Raw genomic sequence first — 22,838 nt, forward strand, 5'->3', positions numbered from 1 at the left:
CCCCACAGTCCCCACCACTCCCATCAGGCCTGCTGTGTGCGTGTTGGCGTGGGCTGCCTGGCCCTGGTCGGCAGGAAATTCTGAGTCACCTGAGCTGCACCACTGTCCTACATGTTAGTGATGATGATCGCATTCAAGCTTCAGGAATGTTTTGCTTCTACTTTTCTGCTTTCCGAAGAACTCAGTCATTGCCAAGCCTCCACCCCAGCTGCAGGATCTTGAGCTCTGGCCTAATTAACCGATCTGCTCTAGAAATTGCTTATTAACAATGAAGGCCAATGTAACTTTTTTTAATCATCGATTTTTTTTTTTTCAATCTTGGCAGAGCACTATGTTATGAATACCGTAGCGCAACCTTCAGGATATTGTTAATTGTCATAAGCTAATGAGGGGGGATTACTGGAGAAGGTTTTCTTCCAGAACTCAAAGCCCTGTGAGTCCAGGAATATGATTAGGAAGTTGGCCTGCTCATGCCAGTGCTGGGAAGGATGCCTGACTGACGGCTGCGATTGATTGGCACCAGTGGTGATGCCAGGGGCATGGTTTTGTAGGGGGAGGGTGGTTATCTCTGCCAATGTCCACTTGGATATCATTGGGAAGGCAGGAGATGAGCATTCGTGGATGCCTTTTAACATCTCTGGACAGAAGATAAGAAATAGAGTGATATTTGACTGCTGGGCAAAGCAGGGCAGCACTGGGAGAGGGAAAGAGGGAGAAAGAAGGATACGAAGAAGGAGGAGGAGGAGGAGGAGGAGGAAGAGGAGGAGGAGGAGGAGGAAAAGGAAAAGTGGGAGGAGCAGAAGAAGAATTCTGAGTATGTTTTTCAGGATAGGCTAAGGTATGGTGTTGTAACAAAGGACCCAACATCTCAATGGCTTAAAACAACAAGGGTTTATTTCTTGCTCACGGTACATATCCATCGAGGGTCAGCAGGGCTCTCTGCTCCACGTTGTCCTCAGTCTGGGACCCAGGCTGATGGAACCTCCGCCATCTGGAACATCATTATGGGAGGGAAAGAGAAAGAGTGGTGAACCACGCACTGGCTTTTAAAGAGCCCACCCGGAATTGACCCATCTCACTTCTACTCGAATTTCATTGGCCAAGGAAGTCAGGTGCCATGCTTACTCACAATCCTACCACAGGCCCAGGAGGAGGACCACTGGAAAGTTTGTGAACAGCCTGCATATCTGCCTCTCAGAAGATCCCAGGATTCTGGGTCTGGCAAGGATCTGTACTAATTGGGGCTCTTTGGGTTACAAAAATAGAAGGTAAAACTCAAACTACTTAAACCAAAGGGAATTTATTGCCTCACAAACACAAAAAATCCCGTGGTAGCTCTGTCTGTCTTCAGGCAAAGCTTAATCCAAGGGCTCAAAGTCTTGAAGATCTGGTCTCTTTCCACCCCTCAGCTCTGTTCCCTTCCATGTGGGCTCTGCTCTCAGGTTTCATCGTCCCAGGGTTCAAGTTCAATGGGAAAGGAAGGCCTCTACCTCTCCTCAACTTTAATAACATCTCAGATCTCAGTCTTTCTGCACCAAACGGGGTCATGTGCACATTCCTGAACCAATCACTGTATCCAGGGGCAGAGACTGTTGGTCAGGCCTAAATAATATGTCCTGCCTGGGAATCAGAATTGAATTAACTTCATCCAACCCATATGGATCCAGGAGCAAGGAGAGATGGTTCCTGAGAAAAATTAAGGAGACTGGCCCGGAATAAGTGTCCAAAAATAATGCACAAATGAAATCACACGTCTACTACGGGAGGCAGAGGTGCTCCAACCCGGTGGTTTTCCACGTGTTGTTTTGTAAACATACTTCAGGGGCTGCCTGCAAAGCCTATGAGAGGGTCCCTGCACTCGCCCATCTCCCTTCCAATGTGGGCAATTGTGCTTTCCTTGTTGTATATACTAGGATTCCATGTGCAATTTTTTGGAACCAAAGGAAAAAAAAAAAGTTGAGATCCTCTACTCTTAAAAAGTAGGGGGTGGGGAAGTGAAACATCACTGTTCTTTGATCCCATGTCCTCATTTTACAAACGTTGAGGCTGATATTCAGAAAGAAGTAGACATCTATCTCTTCATGTCTCATTGGCTAGAATTGATCACATGATCACCTAGCAGCAAGGAAGGCTGAGAAAGTGAGCATCTATCTGGCCAAGGGGAATGGAAGTATCTCAGCTGGCCTGGACATAAATGGTTCATCCCCTAGTTCTGGGTACTTGCCATCCCAAACCAAGTTGGGGTTCCTTTATGAAAAAAGAAGGAAGGCAATGGCCCTCCAAGAGCTGTTAGCCCTGGTGGTAGGAATCAGATCTCATGGAAAGTTCCTGAAGACTAGGACTGGGCCTTATGCCTTTGTTTATCCCCCTTCTGGCCTATAAAAATGTGCCTGCCATGACCTCCTTCAACCCTCACAACAATCCTTACGACACACCGAATCATACATTGACTTTTGAAATGTCCACTTTTGAAATGGACTCTTGTCACCATGATGGTGTCCCATTTTACAGATAGAGAAACTGAACATCAGAGGCGAATTAAATTCCCAAGGTCACACGACTGGCAAATTGTGCTTGTCCCCTACTTTATGCCTCTAGCACAGCGAGGGGCAGAGCACCGAGGGAGGAGGGAGCTTTTACCGCGCACAGACCCTTTACTACGGCGGCGCTGACTGTAGAAAGGGGAAGAGAGAGAGTGACGACCTGGGCCTGCCAGGCAGAGGGAATAGCATGTGTGACAGCCAGAGACAAAATAGTGCATAGAAATGGCACAGGGTCACAGGTGTAGAGCACAGAGCTTGAAGAAGTGTCGTGCTTTGGAGTTTGGGCCTTGCATGAGGGCAGCAGCGAGCCATGAAGTATTGCAGGGAGGGGAATGCAGTCGGTCTTCAGGGGGAACATCGGCTCAGTGCAGGGAGCAGGACTCATGCTGGGTCGTCGCCGAGGAGGTGAGAAATGACAGTGGGTCTCAGAGATGGCGGGAGGAATGAAGGGTAGTGGGGATTGAGGAGGTTGAACCCACCAAATCTCATCCAGATTTGGTCACTGGGGGGTGACACTTTGGAGAAGGTGGGAAGGGCTGAGACTGAGTCTCAGGTTTCTAGATGGTGGTGTCATTGGCTGAGGCGGGGCGGGGGAGGGAGGGCTTGAAGGGACAGGAACCCAGACAGCGTGGTCCCCCAGCCTGCTCTTCATCCCAAGGTGCTCCAAATCCCTGGATCGGCATTCCATAGGGAAGAGTCAGGACTCGGGACTGGGCCAGGGCTGCCGAGGAAGCCCAGATGGAAGTAAGGAAACTGCCCACTTTGGGTGTGGGTGCCTGGAGGGCCCAAGTATTCACGCGGCCGGCTCCACCCCCACAAAGAGCACGGAGGTGACTCTTCCTCCTGGTTCCTCGCCCACCCGCCTCAGAGCCGCACAGGCCTTCGTCCTCCCTCCCACCCGAGGTGCGACCCCTGGGCCCTCAGGTTCCCCTGAGCACTGGCTACCCGGGTTCTCGAGGTGGATTCTGATAGAACCCGGCGTGTACGTTCTTACGTCCTTATCCTGTGTCCTCAGAGCATCCATCCCCTGGATGCTCTCGCCCCCATGACTCTGAAGCTAGGACTCTGGGCCTGGTACGCTCTGGTTTACACTCTTTGTAGAGTCGACAAAGATACGTGATTTAAACGCTTGGTCAACTCATCTAGAACTTGGTGTGGGGGAGTGAAATGCTCAATTGGTTTCGATAAAGGAGAGGAGAAAGCAAGGCCTGCCCTCCCCGGCTTGAAGACACACTGCAAAACCCTCATAAGACAAATGGTATGGCACAGGCTCAAGCCAAGTGGACCACGAGAGCTCAGAACCAGATCTATGTGCATATGGAACCACCCAATGCCAAGAAACATCTTGGTTCCAGTCCTTAAGCGGGGCCACTCAAAATGTCACCAGTGACCATACTGGCTCTGTCAGGACACTAGAATGAATGAGCAGTCCCTACAACACTCCACAGACATGCTCCCGGGACTCGGATACCATCATCGTTACTTTACTGTGGCGAAACGGAGGCTCTGGGAGGTTAAGCCATTCACCCAAGGTGACGAAGCTGGTACGGGGCAGAGGTGCGATGCCAACCCAGCTCCACTGACCCCAGAGCCTGGCACTCTGCTGTTCCTTCCTCAGCAGCAGCCCCCACGGAGAGAAAGCAGGGTGAGCACGAGCCATTGAGAAAGCCCTAGAAGCCTCTAGAAGCACTCGAGTCGATCTCAGAACTGTGAAGGGATTTAGACAATGTGATTGGGATGGGCTGCTCTGAGGCTGAAGAACCAGCCTGGAAAAGGGCTTGGGGAGTGACTGTTTAGCCAGTGCGACCCCAGCAAAATGCCCATGAAGGGCTTTGGGAGACAGGGTCACATCGGAGAGTGGGGTCAGGCAGATGAAGAGCTTCCAATGACACATGGAGGAATTGGGGCTTTAATCGCGTTGAAGTTCAGCTCTGATTTTGTGATTCTCCGGCTCTACAACCTCCCCTAGCTCCACCGGGCTCTGTCTCCTGGCTGATGAGCTAAGAGAATGAGGATGGGAAGGTGCAGGGAGAGCCTGCAGATGGGGAGGCCTGTGAGGGGGCTGATGTCACAGCCTCAGAGGGAGGCGACTAGGGCCTGGAGGGGAGGGGAGGAAGAGCGTGCACTCCGGGGCAGGGTTTTATGAGATGCACCCACCACACCCCACCTGCATCTGACTCCTCTCACTGCTTCCCTGCAGCATCAGATAACATTTCAAGCTCAGAACATGGCCAGTACCTTCATCTACTCGCTGTAGAATTGAGCCATGAATAGCCAGAAAAACAGCAAACGCCTAAAGCAGCAAAGAGCAGCCAGGAACTCCCCCCCGGCTCCATCGAGGCCCAGAAAATGAGAGTCAGACATTCCCAGGTTCATATCCCACTCTGACACCTACTTACACAAGTAAACGGTTCAGTGCCTTCGTTTCCTCATCTGTAAAATGAGGATAATAGGAGCACCTCCTCCATAGGTTGGATGGAGGTCTCCCGAGATCATGTATGTAAACCTTTAGTACAATAACTGGCATCTCCTAAGAGCTCAGTAAGGTAGCTATTATTATGGACAACAAAACAATTATTTAGTTAATATGTTAACCCTTAAACGGATGCTATTAGCAACTCTTAGCAAAGGTGTGGGAATTCTCATACATCATTTATTTTACCCCCAAGGTGGAGACATGAGCCTTATGACTCAGAAATATCGGATGAAACAAATTTCATCCCATGCAATTTGAGAAGTTATGAGTTGTCGTTCCTCCTGCTATGGAGATTGCTAATTATAAATTGATAGAGAGGTAGATGGACAGATAGCAGATCATGAAAGCTAAACATAGTTTCCCTGTTTGAAGTACTGATGGCTATTTGGAAGGAAGGAAGGAAGGAAGGAAGGAAGGAAGGAAGGAAGGAAGGAAGGGAGGGAGGAAGGGAGGGAGGAAGGGAGGAAGGGAGGAAGGGAGGAAGGGAGGAAGGAAGAAGGAAGGAAGGAAGGAAGGAAGGAAGGAAGGAAGGAAGGAAGGAAGGAAGGAAGGGAGGAAGGGAGGAGGAAGGGAGGAAGGAAGGAAGGAAGGAAGGAAGGAAGGAAGGAAGGGAGGAAGGAAGGGAGGAAGGGAGGGAGGGAGGAAGGGAGGGAGGAAGGGAGGAAGGAAGGAAGGAAGGAAGGAAGGAAGGAAGGAAGGAAGGGAGGGAGGAAGGAAGGGAGGAAGGGAGGGAGGAAGGGAGGAAGGAAGGAAGGAAGGAAGGAAGGAAGGAAGGAAGGAAGGAAGGGAGGGAGGGAGGAAGGGAGGGAGGGAGGGAGGAAGGGAGGAAGGAAAGAAGGAAGGGAGGGAGGAAGGGAGGAAGGAAGGAAGGAAGGAAGACCTGTTCTCCCTCCAAAAGCCCCTGTTTGTGTGACAGAAGTCCATGGTATCGCCTCTAGGAGTTTTCATTACTCAGCAGATTTGGGAATGAGTGATTGATGTAATTAAAGTTATTGGTAAAGAAAGACTCAGTTACCAAGGAACAGATGAGTCAGCAGAAAGTTTAAGTAATGAAATAATGTTCCAAGGAATGGTTCTTAATATAAGCTTTATTTATTTTATTTTTTTTAAAAAAAACTCTAGGCATCTTAACCATTGCTGGTCAGCAAAAAGATATAGTTAAGGACTGGGGGGAAACACGCTACACGATGCTGGAAATTCTCAGAGGGTGTCCTTCGAGACAAGATGAAACCCTATTTACTGAGGAATAATGGTAAGAGCTTACACTGATGGAGAGGGAACCAGTGCTTTGGTGGGCTTGGCTTCCATGATCTCCTTTCACCCTCACCCTCTGGGGTAGAGACTGTTGTTTTCCTGTTTTATAGACAAGGACACTGACTTTCAGAGAGGCTGAGCTCACCTTCTCCATCTCCTCAGGTCCCAGGTCCTCTGTGTACATTTCTCCGTCATTGAATGTCTTACTAATACACTCAAGATAACGGAGTACAGTCAGGATTTGACCTTCCCTTTGTCTGCCCCCAGAGCTGTTTCAAAATGCATATTGCTTTTTTTTTTTTAATACATTTGTGGGGGTTTTTAAAATATATTTTTATTGATTTCAGAGAGAGAGGAAGAGGGAGAGAGAGACAGAAACATCCATGATGAGAGAGAATCATGGATCAGCTGTCTCCTGCAAGTCCCCCCTTGGGAATCGAGCCCATAACCCGGGCATGGACCCTTGTCCGGAATCGAACCTGGGACCTTTCAGTTCGCAGGCCGACGCTCTATCCACTGGGCCAAACCGGCGAGGGCTCAACTTGCATATTCTTACGGGAAGATACAAAGGACATTGCCTGGGGGTCCATGCGTTTGTTCTCATTCCCACCAACATGTACTGAAGATGCAGGGCACTCCAGGCCTTGGGCTCTGTGTTGGTCTGTGAAGACGACTGGGGCAGCGAGACAGGCAGGAGGGTCAGCTGCCGTCTGTCCACAGGTGACACAGGCTCCGAGGGGAGGGGAGGAGGTGGAAGAACTCTCCGGAGGATCTATGGACGTGAGGGGTGGCTGCGTGGGAGGCAGGGGATGGAGAGGTCTGCGTGTTTCCAAGCCCTTCCACTGGCAGCGAAGGAAGGCCGCTGCATGAAGGAAGGCGGCTGCATGAAGGAAGGTGACAGAAGCAGATCTGGGGTGGAGGCGAGAGGAGGAATTGAGAGGGACTTGACTTCGGTTTGGGGCATTTTGAGTGAGACTTGCTGGCGGTCCTGCCCGCTGGCGACTGACTTCAGCTAGCGGGCTGTGTGGCCTGGAGCAGGGCTGAGAGCTGGCGCCGGATGCCCAGCCCAGTCAGGTGTGCTGTAGGGCCACCAACGGGCACGGCACGCCTTCGGGGGCAGATGGGGGAGGTGCGACCCATCAGCAAGCTCTGCTGAAGGCCCTCGTCCAGGGAGAAAAGAGAAGGGCAAGGGATGGGTGGGATTAGGGGCTGACTTTGGGTGACATTACAGCCAGGAACCCAACAGCCTCCCGCTTACTAGCACTAAAGGAAGTTAGCCTGGCCCAGCTGGTGTGGCTCAGCGATTGAGCACGGACCCATGAACCAAGAAGTCATTGGCTCGATTCTCAGTCTGGGCACATGCCCAGGTTGCCAGCTCGATCCCTAGTAGGGGGCATGCAGCCCATTCAGCGATGTTTCTATCTCTCTATCCCTCTCTCCTTTCCTCTCTCTAAAGTCAATGAAAGAAAGAAAGAAAGAAAGAAAGAAAGAAAGAAAGAAAGAAAGAAAGAAAGAAAGAAAGAAAGAAAGAAAGAGAAAGAAAAAGAAAAACAGCCCGGCTGGCATGGCTCAGTGGTTGAGCATCCATCTATGAACCAGGAGGTGAGGTCAGGGTTTGATTCCCGTCAAGGGCACGTGCCTGGGTTGCAGGCTCGATCCCCAGTGTGGGGCGTGCAGGAGGCAGCCGCTCAATGATTCTCTCTCATCATTGATGTTTCTCTCTCTCCCTCTCCATTCCTCTCTGAAATCAATAAGTAGTATATATTTAAAATCAGTAAAAGAAACATTTTTTTTTAAAAAAGAAAGTTACCTGTGTCCCTGTGGGTGGCTTCAGGAAGGAGGGGAGTGGGATGGGAACCTCCCAGTTGTGAGCCTCTGAAGAGAGGATGTTGGGGAACGGCTGGGGCAGGAGGTAGCATCCGCCCCTCAAGCCCACCAACCCTTCTCCACACTTTGCTCAGAGCTGGGGACCCCAGCCCCCTCCCCTTCCCCCGCAGAGGAAAGGACAGGGGCCCGAGTCCTTTGTGGGGTCAAAGAGCAGCTTAGGTTGTGAACCTTGGCCTCTTACCCCCAAGGGTGACCCACAGACATGAAAAGGGGGCTTGGACCTCGTAGAGCCAGACCAGGGGGACGGAAGGAACAACAGCACCGCAGCTTTGTGAGGTGCTCCTGTCCCCCCCCCCCCCCCAAGCATGCCCTGTGACGGGGATTAGCGTGCAAAGGCTTATGAAGAAGGGGACAGCGCAGGGAGCAGGCTGGGGCAGGGAGGCACCATTCCCCCCCCCCCCCCCGCCCCCGGCTCTGTCACCCACCAGCTGTGTGATCTGCAGCAGGTCGCTCTACCTTCCGGCGCCTCAGTTTCCATATGTGGGAAATGAGCAGTTACTGTTTGCCGAAAGGTGGTCAGCACAGCTCTGGCGGGACATGCGATGACGTCAGGTGGGGAGTGAAGAGACGCCATGTGGCCCCTTGAGCTGTGAGTGCGGCCCGCGCAGCAGGAGGCATGGGGCTGGGAGACCTCCCGGAACAGGCAGAGGTGCTGAGAGATGCCCATCGCTCTGCTCTCAAAGCCCAGGGGGCCAAGGACTTCATTCACTTCATTTGTTGTTGTTGTTTTTAATAATTGTCTTCTGTCCGTGCAAAGCGATACTGGTTTCTCCGTTACAGTAGCAGCATACATATTTTCTTTTTTCAAAATAAGTAAGTGGTGACCAAATTTGAAGGAAATGACTGCAAATGGTAGTTTCAACAGTCGGAGGCTAAGATAAGGGTCTGGAGGGTGGGGTTCAGATGAGTCCATTTCGAGGGGCCCTGACCAAAGGGAGGGCCCTGTCCTTGCGGTCTCTGGTTCCTGGGAGGCTTCCCAGACATCCCTGCATCTGCTAGGACCTGTCAGCCATTTCCCAGATTAAAAGGGAAAATTAAAAAAAAAAAAAAAAAGAGTAAGAAAGAAAAAAAAAACTGGACAGAAAAACAATTCCACCAACCAAAATACACCAGGCTGACGATCTTTCTACCACACTCTTCATGGAGCGAAGAGGTGGTGTTTATTCCAAATGAGCCCTTTTCTCTAAGTTGCCACTAATCCACTCTCCTCTGTCATCCAGGAAAAGCAGTCCCCGACAGCCAGGGAACATCTGCACGGAGGAGTCTTTGGAAAAAAAAAAAAAAAAAAAAGAGCCGCCGGGTTTGGATTTAGATGCTGGCTACAAATAGAGGGCACACAAAACTAACAAACAAACAAAAAAAAACCTTGCGGTTTGGATCTAAAAAAACAAAGCCTCAGAAATGACAACTGGGTGGTTAGTCTGATGTCAGACCGCATTAGCTGGGAAGGTGTCTGGGGCTCGGGAGCTGGGAGGGTATGCGGAAGCGAGAGCTAACAGATGTCTCACTCTGCTTGAAAGATGTCAGGATGCTGTTCCGAAGGGCCTGTGGGTTCCCTGGGGGACAAAGCCACTGAGACTTTTACAGAAAACGTGCCTGAGCTGACGACCATAGAGACAACACAAGCAGTCAAGGAGGGGATTGAGGAGGAAAAAAACAGTCAAACCGAGACACAGAAAAAAGAAAGAAAGGAAGGAAAGAAATTCAAATAAATGCATGAAAGCCCCATCATGCAGGAACCCGCCTCCAACTCAACTCTCTGTTTGCTAGGAGTTGCTCTGCAAAGTGATCGACCAAGGAACATGCAATGTTGCTTGCAATTATGTGAGATCATTGTGGCAGGCCGGGAATCAACCTCCAACAGGAGAAATGAGCAAATCTTTTCGGGGAGCAATTATTTAGGGAAGGACACCCCCCCCCCTCCAGGGCGACAGCCCCTGCTCTTCCTTGCCATTGACTGTCTGGGAGACGGGGCACCTGCCTGGTGTCGCCCTCATCTGCACTTGGCACACGGAGGCCTGCGGAGGCGGCCCTGCCCCAGCGGCCCACAGGAGGGCTAAGATGTTTCTCAGCCCGGCCTAAAAATATCTCCCTTGACAGCCTGTCAAGGTGTCTGAGGTGCCACCATTATAAATTCATTCTTCTCTGTTAAGGCGTTTTGTTCCCAGGAGTTCTGTTAAAATAGAGATATCCCGGAGAACTTAGATTGGGCGAGGCAGAGGGAGAGAGCCGGGGGGTCAGGAGACCTGGGTTTGCAATGGGGCTCGGCCTCTCAGCTCCAGGTGTGGGCTTGGGCAGGTCACTGGCACTTCCCCAAGCTCAGTTTCTCCACGGAGAACAAAAGGAACAAGAAAGACGCGTATAAAGGAGAGGTGGCCGTGGTCAGAGAGCTCTGAGGCCTCCGGTTTCCGGAGGGAGGATGTGTTTGCTGTAGGGTTTGCACTGTCTGACATCTCAGCGAGCACCAGTCACCCTTACGCCGCTGGGTGCTCAGGCCCACAGCCTCGGAGGCCTCCAGGATGCCCTTCCTCTCGTCCCGCACACCCAACCCATCAGCAAAGCCTGCTGACTCTACCTTCCAAACACAGCTCAACTCTGACCGCTCCTGCCCACCTCTCTGGCTACCTCCCTGGTCCAAGGCAGCATCACCTGCCCCTGGATTCTCTCCATCAGCCTCCGAACTGGTCCCTGCTTCTGCTCTTACCCTCCAAAAGTCTTAGCGCCTCACACTTGACTTTAAACCATATATTCGATCCTGACACTCCTCTTAAAACTCTCCATCTCTTCTTCTCTCTCATCATAAAACCCAAAGATCTCCCCAGGCCGGTGTGGTTCCATGGTTGAGTATCAACCTATGAACCAGGAGGTCATGGTTCAATTTCTGGTTGGGGCACATGCCAGGGTTGCAGGCTCAATCCTCACTGGGAGCAGGGGGGGCGGCGTATGGGAGGCAGCCAATGGACGATTCTCTCTCATCATTGATGCCTCTCTCTCTCTCTCTCTCTCTCTCTCTCTCTCTCTCTCTCTCTGAAATCAATAAAAACATATTAAAAAGTAAAGATCTCACCAGGACCAAACAGGACCTATAACGTTGCCTGGGCCGTATCCCCTCCCACAAACGTCTCCTTGCTGCGGTCTGAACCCGCTCCCACCTCAGGACCTTTGCCCATGCTATTCCTTCACCCTTCCCAGACAGCCCTCACAGAATGAGCACACTCCCTTCCTTCATCTTCCTCCCAGCACTCATCACCTGGACCTCAGGACAAGCCATTATCACACTCATTTGTTGGCCTTCCATCTCTCCTCTAAAATGTCAGCTTCAGGGCAGGCTGGGCGGGGCAGGGACTTTGTTTTGTTTATCTCTGCATCCTAGGCACCTAGAACCCTGCGCCTGGGATATCACAGATGCTCGATCAGTGTCGTTGGAGTCAGGGAAAGGGGCAGTTTCGGTGGAACTGCGCTAAATGGAGGCCAGCCTCAGCATTCCACTGGAGAGGCCAGTGCCACAGGGTTTCCTGCGCTCTGTGTCCTCGGAGCAGCACGTGCAACGGAGTCACAGGTAGAGCGATTGTTGGGAGATCTGGGCAGGCCTGTGAGGGGAGAAGGGAGAGGAGAGGGGAGAAGGGGGAGGTGTGAGGGAGGCAGGTAGGTAAATAATCCCAGCTAAATGTATCCGTTCATAAGGCTGCAGTACTTGACCGGGGGAAGTAGCTAAAAGGCCCTTGTGGACAGATTTCAAAAGACAGGAGCCTGCAGACAAAGGGTGGGTTAGAAGTAGGAGGAGCTCTGAATTGTCCTGGAGAAGAACCTGAAATTCAACCCTATCCCAAGTCAGGTCCAGCCGGCTCCCCAAAGTTCAGCCCTGATCAGGTCACATTCCTGTCTCACTGCCTTTCCAGGCTCCCCAGTGTACCCCCCAGACCAAGCCCCGGGGAGGGGTGCGTGGCCAGAGGAGGTGGGGGAGCGGAGGGAAGTGCTGAGGAACAGCCATTCTGGCAGGGTCCTCCCCAAGTCAGGACCCAGAGGCTCTGTCCCCCGCCCCTGGCCCCCAGGCTTTGGCTAGGGTCTCCATGAAGTGACGTTTTAGGACAGCACAGCCCTAATCACTGTATTAGACAACGATAGGCCACCCACTAGAATCCTCACAAAACCAGGGCCCCCTTTTACAGAGGAAGCCACTGAGGTTCAGAGGGGTTATTTGATCTAAGACACACAGCGTTTTAAGTTGCAGAGGGAGGACTGAGCCACCAAGGCCCAAACCAGTAAGCCACAACCCATGTCTCCATCTCCACATTGTCTGGGCTGCCCTGGTCACACTCAGAGTCCTGTTTCCTATGAGACTGAGGCCCCCAAAGAGGCCACCGACCTCCTCTCAGCCCCCCCTAACCCCCACTCACCCACTCTGGGCCTGCAACCTCAGGAGCCCTGGTCTCCCCCAGGCTGAGCAGCCAGCCTGCAGGGGGCGATGGTGGCCCAGCTAGAACCTGGAGCCCCAATCCGAATCCGGGCAGCCAGCAGAAAGCAGCTAAAGTCCAGGAAAGCGCCCAGGGCCTTGGTCGGTTCTAGGGGAAACCCCGTGGGCGCTCGGCCCCCGGAGGCCAAACCCCAGTTGTGCGGAGCGCCGCCTCCAGGCCACCGGTGCGAACCCCCCGGGCTCGCCAGCCCTTGTTTGATGAGCGGCGGCCATAAATTCATTAATCATCATTTTATGCCTCATCAAGCCCCCTCCAAGCCCCTCCATGGGAGTTACACAAATTAGCTCCTGAAAAGACAGTAATTTCAGTTTAGCGAGGTAAGTGCTTTCTGATGGGCTTGGCGCACGGCGCTCTCCTGACAAGCCAATCCATCAGCGCCTGGGCGACGGGGCGCGGCCCGGCCGCCCTGCCCAGCCCGGCTGCACCGGCCCCGCCTGGCCCCGCCCCGCCCGCCTTGGGGGCTACTGGGCGAGGGTCTCCGCCGAGGGTGCCCCCTGGGCCCGGCTCCTCTGCACCCATCCTCGGGCTGTTCCGTCGGGCCTCTGGCCCTCGCCCACACCACCTTCCGCCCCAGCTCTTCTGAGCAGAAGAGAAACTTTTCGGGAAAACCGAGGCCGCAAATCGCAAATCCGGGGATGAACTTGAAGGTGGCGGGGCCGGACGCGCAGGCGCTGAAGTTCCCAACTCCATCCCCCTCGGGGAGGAACACGTCAGGCAGCCCTTTCTCCTCCCAACGCCTGGAAGTTGGGGTTCCCGGACACCTGGAAACCACACGGAAGGGCTGTGTGTGCTGCGCGCGTCCAGGATCGGGGGAAGGGCCCCATGCATGGTCTCCAGCCGTTTCCCAAAGCAATCTCAGGTCCCAAAGGAGGGCCATCTGGGAACAGGGAAGGGTCCTTCTGTCTGCAGGGCGGTTCCCCAGGCACCCGAGGGATAGAAAAAAATGCCACCTGGGGTGGAAGGCGCCGCCTGGGGCCTTCCAGGAGTGGGCCCGGCCGGGGTGGCTCCTGCATGGGGAGTTGGGTGAGAAAGGAGGGGAACCGGCCCGAGAATGTGGTTAGGGGTGAGGTGCTTGCAAGCGCCGTTGCACTTTTCCCCGTCCTGGTGCCCAGCAGGCCCCGCGGGGATCTCCCGGGCGGGCAGGGCACGGGCCAAGCAGGTCGAGGAGGGCCCGCAGCTGCAGCCGAGCGGACGGCCAGGAGCTGCAGCGCCGCGCCTTCGTTGGCCTCCCCTCCACGCGGCGCCGCACGCCTGCCTCCGAAAACAAGTTAGCAAACGGGGAGCCGTTTATCTCTTTTATCTGGGGGCCTGATCCAATTAAATAAGCGCGCATTTACATGTGCATCCATCAGGCGGGAGCGCGGGGAGCCGGGGGTTTGCTGGGAGCAAAAAGCAGATCGCACCGGGGACAGTGTTGTCTGCGCCCGCCGGGCTCCTGGGGCGCTGAAAGCGAGCGCGGCCTGGCCCGCGACCTTGGGGATCTAGGACTGGGGCCTGCGGTCGCCAGGAGGCCGCAGACCCCAATAGCCCCTAGGGACAGGCCAGAGCCAGGGGTGCAGCCAGAGCTGGAGCACGGCCTCAGAGGCCAGCCCCTGATAGTCCACAACCTGGGCCACGCCTTGTGCCCGGGACCCAAGTCGCATTTCGCGCTCAAACGAAAAGGAGACCCGCTCCCGCCCGGTCACAGAGGGAGACCCGCGGGGTGGGGCTGGGGACAGTCCCGCGGCCTTAGCTAGTCTGGGGCGGTGCCGGCGGCCAGGTGCTAGTCAGGCCCGATTTTGGTGTGACTCCTGTTTGGTGGCCGGTGGCCGAGTGGCGAGTGATGCGAAGAGCCGAGCAGAAGGCGCGTCCGCGTTTCCCCCCAATATCCCTGCAGGGAGCGGGGGTGGGGGGGGTGGGGGGGTGGGGGGGACAGTTGATTCTACCCGTTAGCGCTTTGGGAGGGGCGCTGGGGGACGCCCACGGAAGCACCTCCCGCCTTGCCACGTCGACCTCATTCAAGGTTCTTCCGAAATAGGAGGGGCTGACGCATTGGAGGGCAAGTTTGTTTTGTTTTTCCTTTTCCTACCTACAGAGGTCCAACCCACAGTCCAAAAGTCAGAACCGGCCTGAGGGGCAAGGTTGCACGGTCGACCTCAGATTTGCCGAACCGCAAATTAGACAAAACTGTGCGGGGTCCAGAGCCCGGGCCAGCAGAACCTCCAGTGCAGGCACCTGAAGGGGCGTGGGAGCCCCGGGACCCCGACCGGCCAGGATGCGCACAGCCCCAGCCCCCACCCTCCGGCTATGTCAGCTTCGGGCCTATTTCTTAGCTTCCCGATGGTTTTCCAGACTGTGCCTGAGTCACGGTGGGAATCTGTAGCATGAAAATGGTTCTAGTCGCAGGTCCTGCTCTCCAAATCCCCAATGTTAAGTGGGTCCTGGTTCCCGGGCAAAAGCGAATGAGGTGGTGGAGCGGTTAACGTTTGGCCCGCTTGGGGTTCAGAGCTAAGGCACAGCTGTGGGTGCGGGGGGCAGAGCCTGGCCTCGCCTAATTCCTCCTCCGCTAACCGCGCGGCGCCCGGGAACCGGTAGGCGGCGCCCTTTCTCAGCTGCATCCGCGCCCGGCTCTCTCCCGGGAGCGCAATCACACTCGTTTCACTTCGGGCGCTTTGCTGAGCGCGCTTCTAGGCTTCTGCCGAGCTGGCGGCTAGTTGCGGGGGGCGGGGGGCGGTGGAGGGGGGCGGAGGGGGAAAGGTGCGCTGAAGGCCACCGCCCGTTTGGAAACCGCGCGCGCGACGACCCCCTGCCCGCTCCCGCCTCCCGCGCCCCAAGACTCGCGCACTTCATGGGGAATGAGCGGCTCCGCGCGCTCTGCAAACTGGGAGGCCTCGATGCAGGCCCCGCACCCAGACCAGGGAACAGTTCGGGCCCTGGCACCGCGAGGCGAGGCGGCCCCCCTCCACAGCCTCTCCTCAGTGCCCTCTTAGGCGTCGTCGGGGGTGGGCTGGGCTGCTCGCTCCTCATCGCCAAGTCCCAGGAACGGATTCCTCCCGGCACCGAGGGATAAAGGAAGGAACTCACCCCGTCCCCCGTGGGGCGCTGCCTCTGGGGGCGCGGACTGCATAGACCCAACTCAGTGATCCCATGGTTTCTATCACCAGGGATCCAGGGCCTCCTGGTTCCTAAGTGCAGCGGAGCGCAGGTGGCAAATGCCCTCCCAGCCCCAGCACGGAGGTGTCCTAGCCGCGGCCTCGCTCTACTTCCGCGCCCCAGCCCAGGCCTGCGAGCTAACCCCATCCCAGGCTGGCACTCGCCGGAAGTCCTCCCTCTCCTCCCAGGCGCATTGCATCGCCTCCGGCTCGGCCCAAGACGCGGCCCAGTGGAGGCTTGAGGACCCTGCAGACATGCAGCTACTTCTGGGATTCAATGCCCGAGGCATTTTCTAAATGCCCAAACCTCCATCTGGCCGGCAGGCCGCCCCCCCCCCCCCCCCCAAGCTGGAAGGACTCCAGACACCCAAGAAACCACTGGCCACCGAAAACCCAGCTCCGCAAAGGAGAAACCCCTAATTTTATTGAAGACGAAGTACGCAAAGAAAACCGTAGACCCTGCAGGGGCCAAGGGCGGGAGGGATGCGGGGAGCAGGCGGCGACTCCGGCACCAGCCTTCTAGCCCCTGGTGGTTTGGCTCCTCAGCCTGGGGGCTCCCCGAGCGGCACCCCGTTGAGGAGAAACGTGGAGGGGCTCCCCAGTGTGCGGTTCCCGTTCCCAGGGAGCCCTGCAACCAGACTTGGGGAGGCCCGCGCCCGCCATTTCCATATTCCTGGGGACACAGGGAGGCCTGCAATTTTCTCTTGAAAAACCATTGGGCAGGGTGTCGGGCCAGGGCTCCCCAAACCCTGCAGAGCTGAGGTCGCCCTGAAACTCTCTCTCTTCAGAGGAGAGGACCGGCCTATTCTTCTGACTTTTTCAGAAGACAAGGTGACTCCTGGGGCTGCATAATCAACAGGGCGAAAAAGCTGATTGTGAGCCGGGCTGCAGGGGGCGGGGGGGAGGGGGCTGGGGCGCGAGGGGGGTAGGGCCCGTCATCTCTGGAATTCAATTGTTTAAAAAAATCATTTATAATTAAAGGGACAAAATAAAAATACGATCGCCTCATGCATATTTAATCACTCGCACTTCCAGCTTTGAAACCATTTTCCCTGCGTGAATTTTCTCGCTAATTTAAAATCTGAAGTCGACCGCTGTTCCAGGGAAGCGGGGGGAGGGAGGGGAACACATCTGGACAAAGCTTTCAAACTCGTTTAAATTAGGAAAAGCTAACAGCGCTCCGTGGCTGCTTAAAAAACAACAGCAATAACAATATCAACAAAAACAAAAACAAAAAAACCCAGCAAAAATCAAAACTCCGATGAAAGTTTGGGGTGTGTTTAAAAAAGCAAGTAGGGATAAAGTAAGCTTGAGTCGCAATGCAAATCAGTGCACCTTGATTTAGCCTAATGAAGCCGGTGTTATGTGCAAACACATTCTCTCTACACTCAGGCAAGAGTTTAATAGAGCAAATTAATTCCCCTCGCTGGAGTTGTTTGTTTTTTTTCCCCCCAGTAAGCCCTCCCCTTTCCCCGACCGCCGAAAATTTCCCACGAAGTTAAAACTCGCCCGCGGTTCCGCACGTCCGCGCGCAAAATGGAGACGCGAGCACCGACCGCGCGGGAGGGCCTGGGGCGCAGGGCCGCGTCTCCTTTTCACTTGGGATGGAGACGCATCCCGACCTTTCACACGTCGAGGTGAAATATGCGGGATTCAGACGAGACTGTAACAACCTCAAAACTGCTTCTGTAGCTACTGGAACTCTTGAGTCGGAGATAGAAACGTGCTAAAGCGATGACAAGCCCGGTGGCGTGCACAGAGGCATCGCTATCGGGGCGCATTTCCTCCAACTTTTGAAGGCCCCTGGAACAAAACGGGGCCCGCTGCAGGGGTGAGGGCGGGGGCGGCGAGGGCTCTCCAGATCCGCTCGGGGTCCTCACTCTTCCCTCAAGCCCCTGTGGCGCCCCCTCCCCCCACTTCCGCCCACTCTCCAATCTCCCACCCTGCAAAGTGCAGGCTTGAAATTCAGGACAAGTGTGACACCTACCTGTGAAAGGGGGGAACCGTGCCCTCGCCGGCCCCGCGGCCCCAGCCCCGAGACTGCGCGGGGACTCTACTGGGTCACCTACCCTCCGCGCCATCAAACAGAGGACATTTACTAATTTGATCAAACCCCAGGAAGGGATCAATGCCCAATTTGGAAGGGGTAACGCAGACAAGTGATTTGGGACGGCCTTCTCCCTGGCACCCCCTAACGCTTTCCGCCCGCAGTAGCCCGCAGCACCTTTGAAATAGTAATAACGGCTAAATCCGGCATAAAATCGAACTCATTAGCAAAGTTCACCAGCTGATTGCTTTGCATAAAACACGACACTGATTGGAAGTAATCAGGTTAAGCGATGGAGCTCTGGCTGGTGCGTGTCTCTAGCTGACTTTGCCGTCCTCTCTCCCTTCTGGGCATACACTTGGGTCTCTCTCCTCCTCCCTCCAGGGTCCAATCTCCCCCAGGCAGACCCGCATCAGTGATCCAAACCTGCCTTGGGCAGGGCCACGCTCCCCAGGGCTTGCAGCCTGCGATGAAACCCTGGCACCCCGAGGTTCTATGGAAACTTGCCCTCCTCACTTGGGAAAAAAAGTTGCAGTTTGCACCTTGTGTCCAAGGCGGTGGACAGTGTATTGAGGCTTCTAAAAAGTCATTGAGGCTCTGATTATGTTAAAATCTCTTTTAATTAAATACTTTGCATTTTACAAAGGCGGCTGCAGTTTCTTTTTACTTTTTAAATCTAAGAGTATAACCTGATTCCTTTCTGTAATAATACTTTAGCTCATACCCAGAAAAAAAATCAATAGGTGTAAAAAAAATTAAATTAAACTTGTATTTTAAACTATGAAACAGTTTTTTTGGGGGGTGGAACACAAATGTATATACTTATATTACAAAAAACCATTAGATGCCTGTATAGGTGTCTTAATTTCATAATTTACTTCAAAGATATTGAATTATCAATTTAAATACAAAATGCTACATTAAATATACAGAATAAGATTTAATACAAATCCTTATTTTAACTTTCCGGTGGGTTAAGACATTTGTGTGTGTGTGTGTGTGTGTGTGTGTGTGCGCGCATGTGTGGAGATGTTTACATTTTTATGTCATCCATCTCCATCAACTATAAACTTTTTAATAGGAGGGGTAGTTTTTTCTCTCTTGTTGATGGAAAAATAACTGCCAAGGCCATGTGTTTGTTTTTTGTTTTTTTAAATAAATTAGGAAAGTCCGGGAACGACGCAGCCCGCGTTAAATGTCGTTAAATGTCGGACATACCTTTCTTCAATTCATAGGGAGAGTCTTTGCACAGGTCTAGCTGGGACTGGCTCCGCAATATTTTCGGATCTTTAGCCAAAGCGTCCACGCGATTCAACACCGTCTGGTTTAATCCATTGAAATGCGAGCCCGGACCGGTCGTGGGGCCTGGCCCGGGCCCAGGGTGACCGTGAAGGTGTCCGAAGGAGCCATAGTTCGTGTAGCCCGGATAGAAGGGCGCCGTGTAGTAAAGAGGCCGGGACAGGACCGTCCCGCCCGGGAAGGGACACTGCGCCGAGGGCGAGCGTGACGGTGCAGGGGCCGGCGAGGCGCGGCTGCCTCCGAGAGCCTGCGCGGCGATGGGCCCGGCGCAAGGTGGGCATGGAGAGCTCTCGCTCCCGCCTCCCCCGTCCTTGACCTTGTCCGAGGATGTGGCAATCTCGGCCAGAGACCACAGTTTGGGCTTGGCGAGCACCGCCTGGGGCGGCGGCGGCGGCGGGGAGTGGATGACCGAGGGCCCGCTGGGGCCGGGCGGCAGTTCCCCGGTGGCTGGATGTGGGCCTGGCGCCGGGGCGCCCGAAGGGTAGTGAGGACCCTGGTCCTCGGCCAGCCGCGCCCCCGGGGAGGGCCCGCCGGTGCGCGTGGGCCCGGGCAGCAGGTCGAGGCGGCCCTCGGAGGGCGGCTCCTTAAAATCCGAGTCGCTGAGGCTGCCCTCGGTCTCCTTGCCGGCGGGGGTGGGCGGCCCCTGCAGCCTCTCGCAGCCCGCAGCCGCTTTGGGCTCCGCTCCTCCTGCGGGCGAAACCCAGGCCGTGAGCCGCCTAGAGGCCTCCGGGCAGGGGGATGGGGGGCACGTCCCAGCCCGCAAAGCCAAGTCTCCCACCCAACCTCCTGGCCCTGGGCGCCCCTTCTCCGCACGTCCCCCCTCCCGCCCTTTCCAGGCTCTTACTCTCACTCCGCACACCCCTTCCCGCGCGCACCAACCTGCTTCGGGGCCCGCGGGGTCGCCCTTGTCCTCGGGCTTCTGCGGCTCGTCCTCGTCGTTCTTCTCCAGGTCGATGTTCTCCTCCTCCTCCTCGTCCTCGCTCCGGTTCCTCGGGGTCCAGGTCATCTTGTTCTCCTTCTTGAGGCGCCGGCGCGCGTTGGCGAACCAGGTGGACACCTGGGTGAGGGTCATCTTGGTGATGATGGCCAGCATGATCTTCTCGCCCTTGGTGGGGTAGGGGTTCTTGCGGTGCTCGTTGAGCCAGGCCTTGAGCGTGGCGGTGGCGTCCCGCGTGGCGTTCTTGCGGTACGCGGGGTCCCCGTAAGGGTAGGAGCCCAGGGGCGCCGCGTAGGGATGGTACCCCAAGGAGCCCGCCATGCCCGGCGTGTGGTCGTAGGGAGAACCCTGCAGGCAACAGGCAGAAAGAAGAAGGTGAGAGTGGGCCACGGTCCCCACTGCCACCGGGGCGACAGGAGTACACTGTCCCCGCGCCCCGGGGTCTGCGGGGCGGCCAGGCCCAAACTCCGGCTTCCGCTGGTGGGCGCAGAGCTAAGGGCAACCCCTCCCCCTCCTCGGAACGCAGCGGGAGCGCCGACTCCCGAGTCCGGTTCTTAGTGGGCGTTGGAAGCCATCCTGGCCTCGGCCCGAACCCTGTGGGCCCCCGGGTGCCGGGTCACGTTGGTCCCGGGTGTGCGGATCCGACCACCGCGGTCGGGCCCTCCACCCCGAGAGGTCCGGGCAGCGGCGGCGACTCCTCGCTTCCAGCCCGGGTGGCTGCGCTCTAGGCGCCAGGCGGGAGAGAGCAAGGGGAGGGAAGGCATTTTCCCCACCCGAGAAAGACGAAGGAAAAGCCGCGGCTGGCCCGGCACTCCGCCCCTCCGAAAACGTTCCCCAAACCGGAGCCGCGGCGCTTTTCCAGAAAGTGCACCCGGCCGAGAAATCCCGGATGCACCGCAGCTCGGCCGACTTCTCAGAAATCTAATACCTCCCAATCGGATTGCGGAGATAGGATTACGGATTTGCAACATTTCGGAGGACTAATTAAAGGCGAAGCCAAACACATTTACATCAACTTGGCACGCTTCTGCTCAGATTCCGGGTTTATTTCTTTGGAACTAGTTTCCCAAAATTGCAAAGCTTAAAAAAAAATTAAAAAAAAATACAAATCGCAGGGCGGCCTGGAGCTCACGTTTGAACCAGATGCTGCTCTTTAATTGCAGCGACCTCTCCTCCCCAGACCCTTTCCGCCAGCTCAGCGGTCCGAGCCAGACACGGCTCCCCTCTCCCCGCAACTCCGGAGCCGGAGGCCCGGGGAAGCCGGAGGAGACAATCGCCCAAGTTGGCTGGGGCCGCGAGGCTGGGCGGGGGCGGCCCGCGGGGGGCGCTGAGGCCCTCGTCCCCGCAGCCCCCGCCCGCCCCCGGCCGCCCTCGCCCGCCGCGGCCCCTGCTCACTCACCACGTACGAAGAGAAGGCGGCCGCGGCGGCCGCGGCGGGGTCGGCGCCGTACTGGAGGTGCGAGTTGTAGCCCGGCGAGGGCGCCGTGAAGGCGGTGGAGCCGGCGTAGGGTGAGAACGCGGAGCCCGACGACGAGCGGCCGAGCTCATCCGTGCGGGGCCCCGAGATGACGCTGGTGCTGTACGCGGGGCACGAGTAGAGCGCCAGCGAGGCGGACGGCTGGTACAAGTAGCCCTGCGGGTAGGACATGGCCACGCACGGGCATGGGGCGCGCCGCGCCGCGGCCGCCAACGAGCCGGCGGCGCCCTGCGAGGGCGAGCGGGCAGGCACCTGGCCTCCGGCTGCCCCGGGCCGTCGCTCCCCGGGCCCCGGCTCCCGAGCTCCGGCTCGAAGCACCTCCCCGGTGGCTTCCCGCGCGCCTCCGACTGCGACCGCCGAGCCCGCTCCGGTGCGCGCCTCTCTCGGCCCGGCTGGGTTTCTCCCCCTCCCTTGCTGCTTTCTCTTTTTCCCCCTCTCTCTTTGCACTGGGGGGCTCTGCTTTTGGCTTCGCAAAGGTCCTGCCAAGATGCTAAGTTGGAAATTGAGGATTCTGACGCCTTGTGCGCGCCCGAAGCTCCTCCTTCCCGGGGTGTAGTCGGTGGTTGGACTGGCAGGAGCCTCTGGGCGGCCGCAGCCAACCCGGCCGCCAGGCGCGCCTCGCCCTCTCCCTCTTCCTCCCCGGCTCCCTCTCTCGCTCGTTGGCGCTCCCCTCGCCCCTCCCTCGCGCCCGCCTCTCCACCGCTGCCCTCCTCTCCACCCTCCTCTTTTTCTGCCCCCTCCCTTCCCCCGCCTCCCCCCTCCTCTCTCTTAGACTCTCGAGCGCCAGCCCCAGGATGACAATCACATCCCAGGCGCGCCGATCTCTTCCAACTTTCCTCTTCGACTAAGTCCGGGTGGAGCGGCGAATCCGAAGCTCCGCGGGCCCTGGTGGCGGGCCTGGCCGCCCCGAAGTACCTTAAAGAGACCTCGGCGGAGGAGGGCGCGGCGGCGAAGGCTCGGCTCTCTCCCCGCCACTGTAAATCCCGGAGTTAGCGGATTTCTCGGTTCGCCGCCCCGCCGCCCCTAGCTTCTCCCACCAGGCAGGGGACCCGAGAACGAGCTGAAGTTTCGGAATGGAGGTCCCTGGGAGAAGTGCCACGAGTGCCCTGGTCCGGGGCGTAGGGAGTCCGGGACCCTGTCCCTCTCCGCTAGCAGCAGCAGGTGGGCAAGAGACGGGCCTTGGGCATCTGCACGCATTAGAGCCGCTCTTACTTCCATCAACTCCCTGCCAGATTTCGAGGGAGAAAAAAGACACTGGGGACCTGGGACGGAGTGGGGTAGCCTTTCTCTAGAGGGGAGGCAGCGAGCAAGA

General features: G+C 56.3%; 2 protein-coding genes across 3 annotated transcripts in view; one reads left to right on the top strand and one right to left on the bottom strand.

Moving 5' to 3' along the window:
* Positions 1–876: 876 nt before the first annotated feature.
* Positions 877–22,180, bottom strand: IRX5 (iroquois homeobox 5). Of its 2 annotated transcripts, XM_036345044.1 has the most exons (4): positions 21,449–22,180; positions 19,992–20,397; positions 19,032–19,799; positions 877–991 (listed from the first exon to the last, which is right to left on the bottom strand). In XM_036345044.1, the coding sequence occupies exons 1-4, from the start codon at positions 21,695–21,697 to the stop codon at positions 927–929; spliced, it is 1,488 nt and encodes a 495-aa protein (XP_036200937.1). In that variant the 5' UTR covers positions 21,698–22,180; the 3' UTR covers positions 877–926. The 2 variants fall into 2 exon arrangements, with proteins under 2 accessions (XP_036200937.1, XP_036200938.1); XM_036345045.1 differs by lacking the exon at positions 877–991 and having other exon boundaries at positions 18,415–19,799; positions 21,449–22,178.
* LOC118674786 overlaps positions 21,696–22,838 on the top strand; it is a 31,997-nt gene continuing 30,854 nt past the window's right edge. The window contains exon 1 of the mRNA XM_036346856.1: positions 21,696–21,896. Coding sequence (XP_036202749.1) covers positions 21,696–21,896 — 201 coding nt within the window. The remainder of the gene's footprint in view (positions 21,897–22,838) is intronic.

This window comes from Myotis myotis, unplaced genomic scaffold (assembly GCF_014108235.1).
Source record: "Myotis myotis isolate mMyoMyo1 unplaced genomic scaffold, mMyoMyo1.p scaffold_m19_p_19, whole genome shotgun sequence".
In the NCBI taxonomy this organism is placed as follows: domain Eukaryota; kingdom Metazoa; phylum Chordata; class Mammalia; order Chiroptera; family Vespertilionidae; genus Myotis; species Myotis myotis.

Excerpts from the sequence above, each read along its gene's own strand:
- IRX5 (XM_036345044.1), bottom strand. The coding sequence starts at position 21,697 with ATGTCCTACCCGCAGGGCTACTTGTACCAGCCGTCCGCCTCGCTGGCG. Across the intron at positions 20,398-21,448 it reads CCGCCTTCTCTTCGTACGTG|GGTTCTCCCTACGACCACAC; the intron begins GTGAGTGAGCAG and ends TGTTGCCTGCAG. Across the intron at positions 19,800-19,991 it reads CCCCGCGGGCCCCGAAGCAG|GAGGAGCGGAGCCCAAAGCG; the intron begins GTTGGTGCGCGC and ends TTTCGCCCGCAG.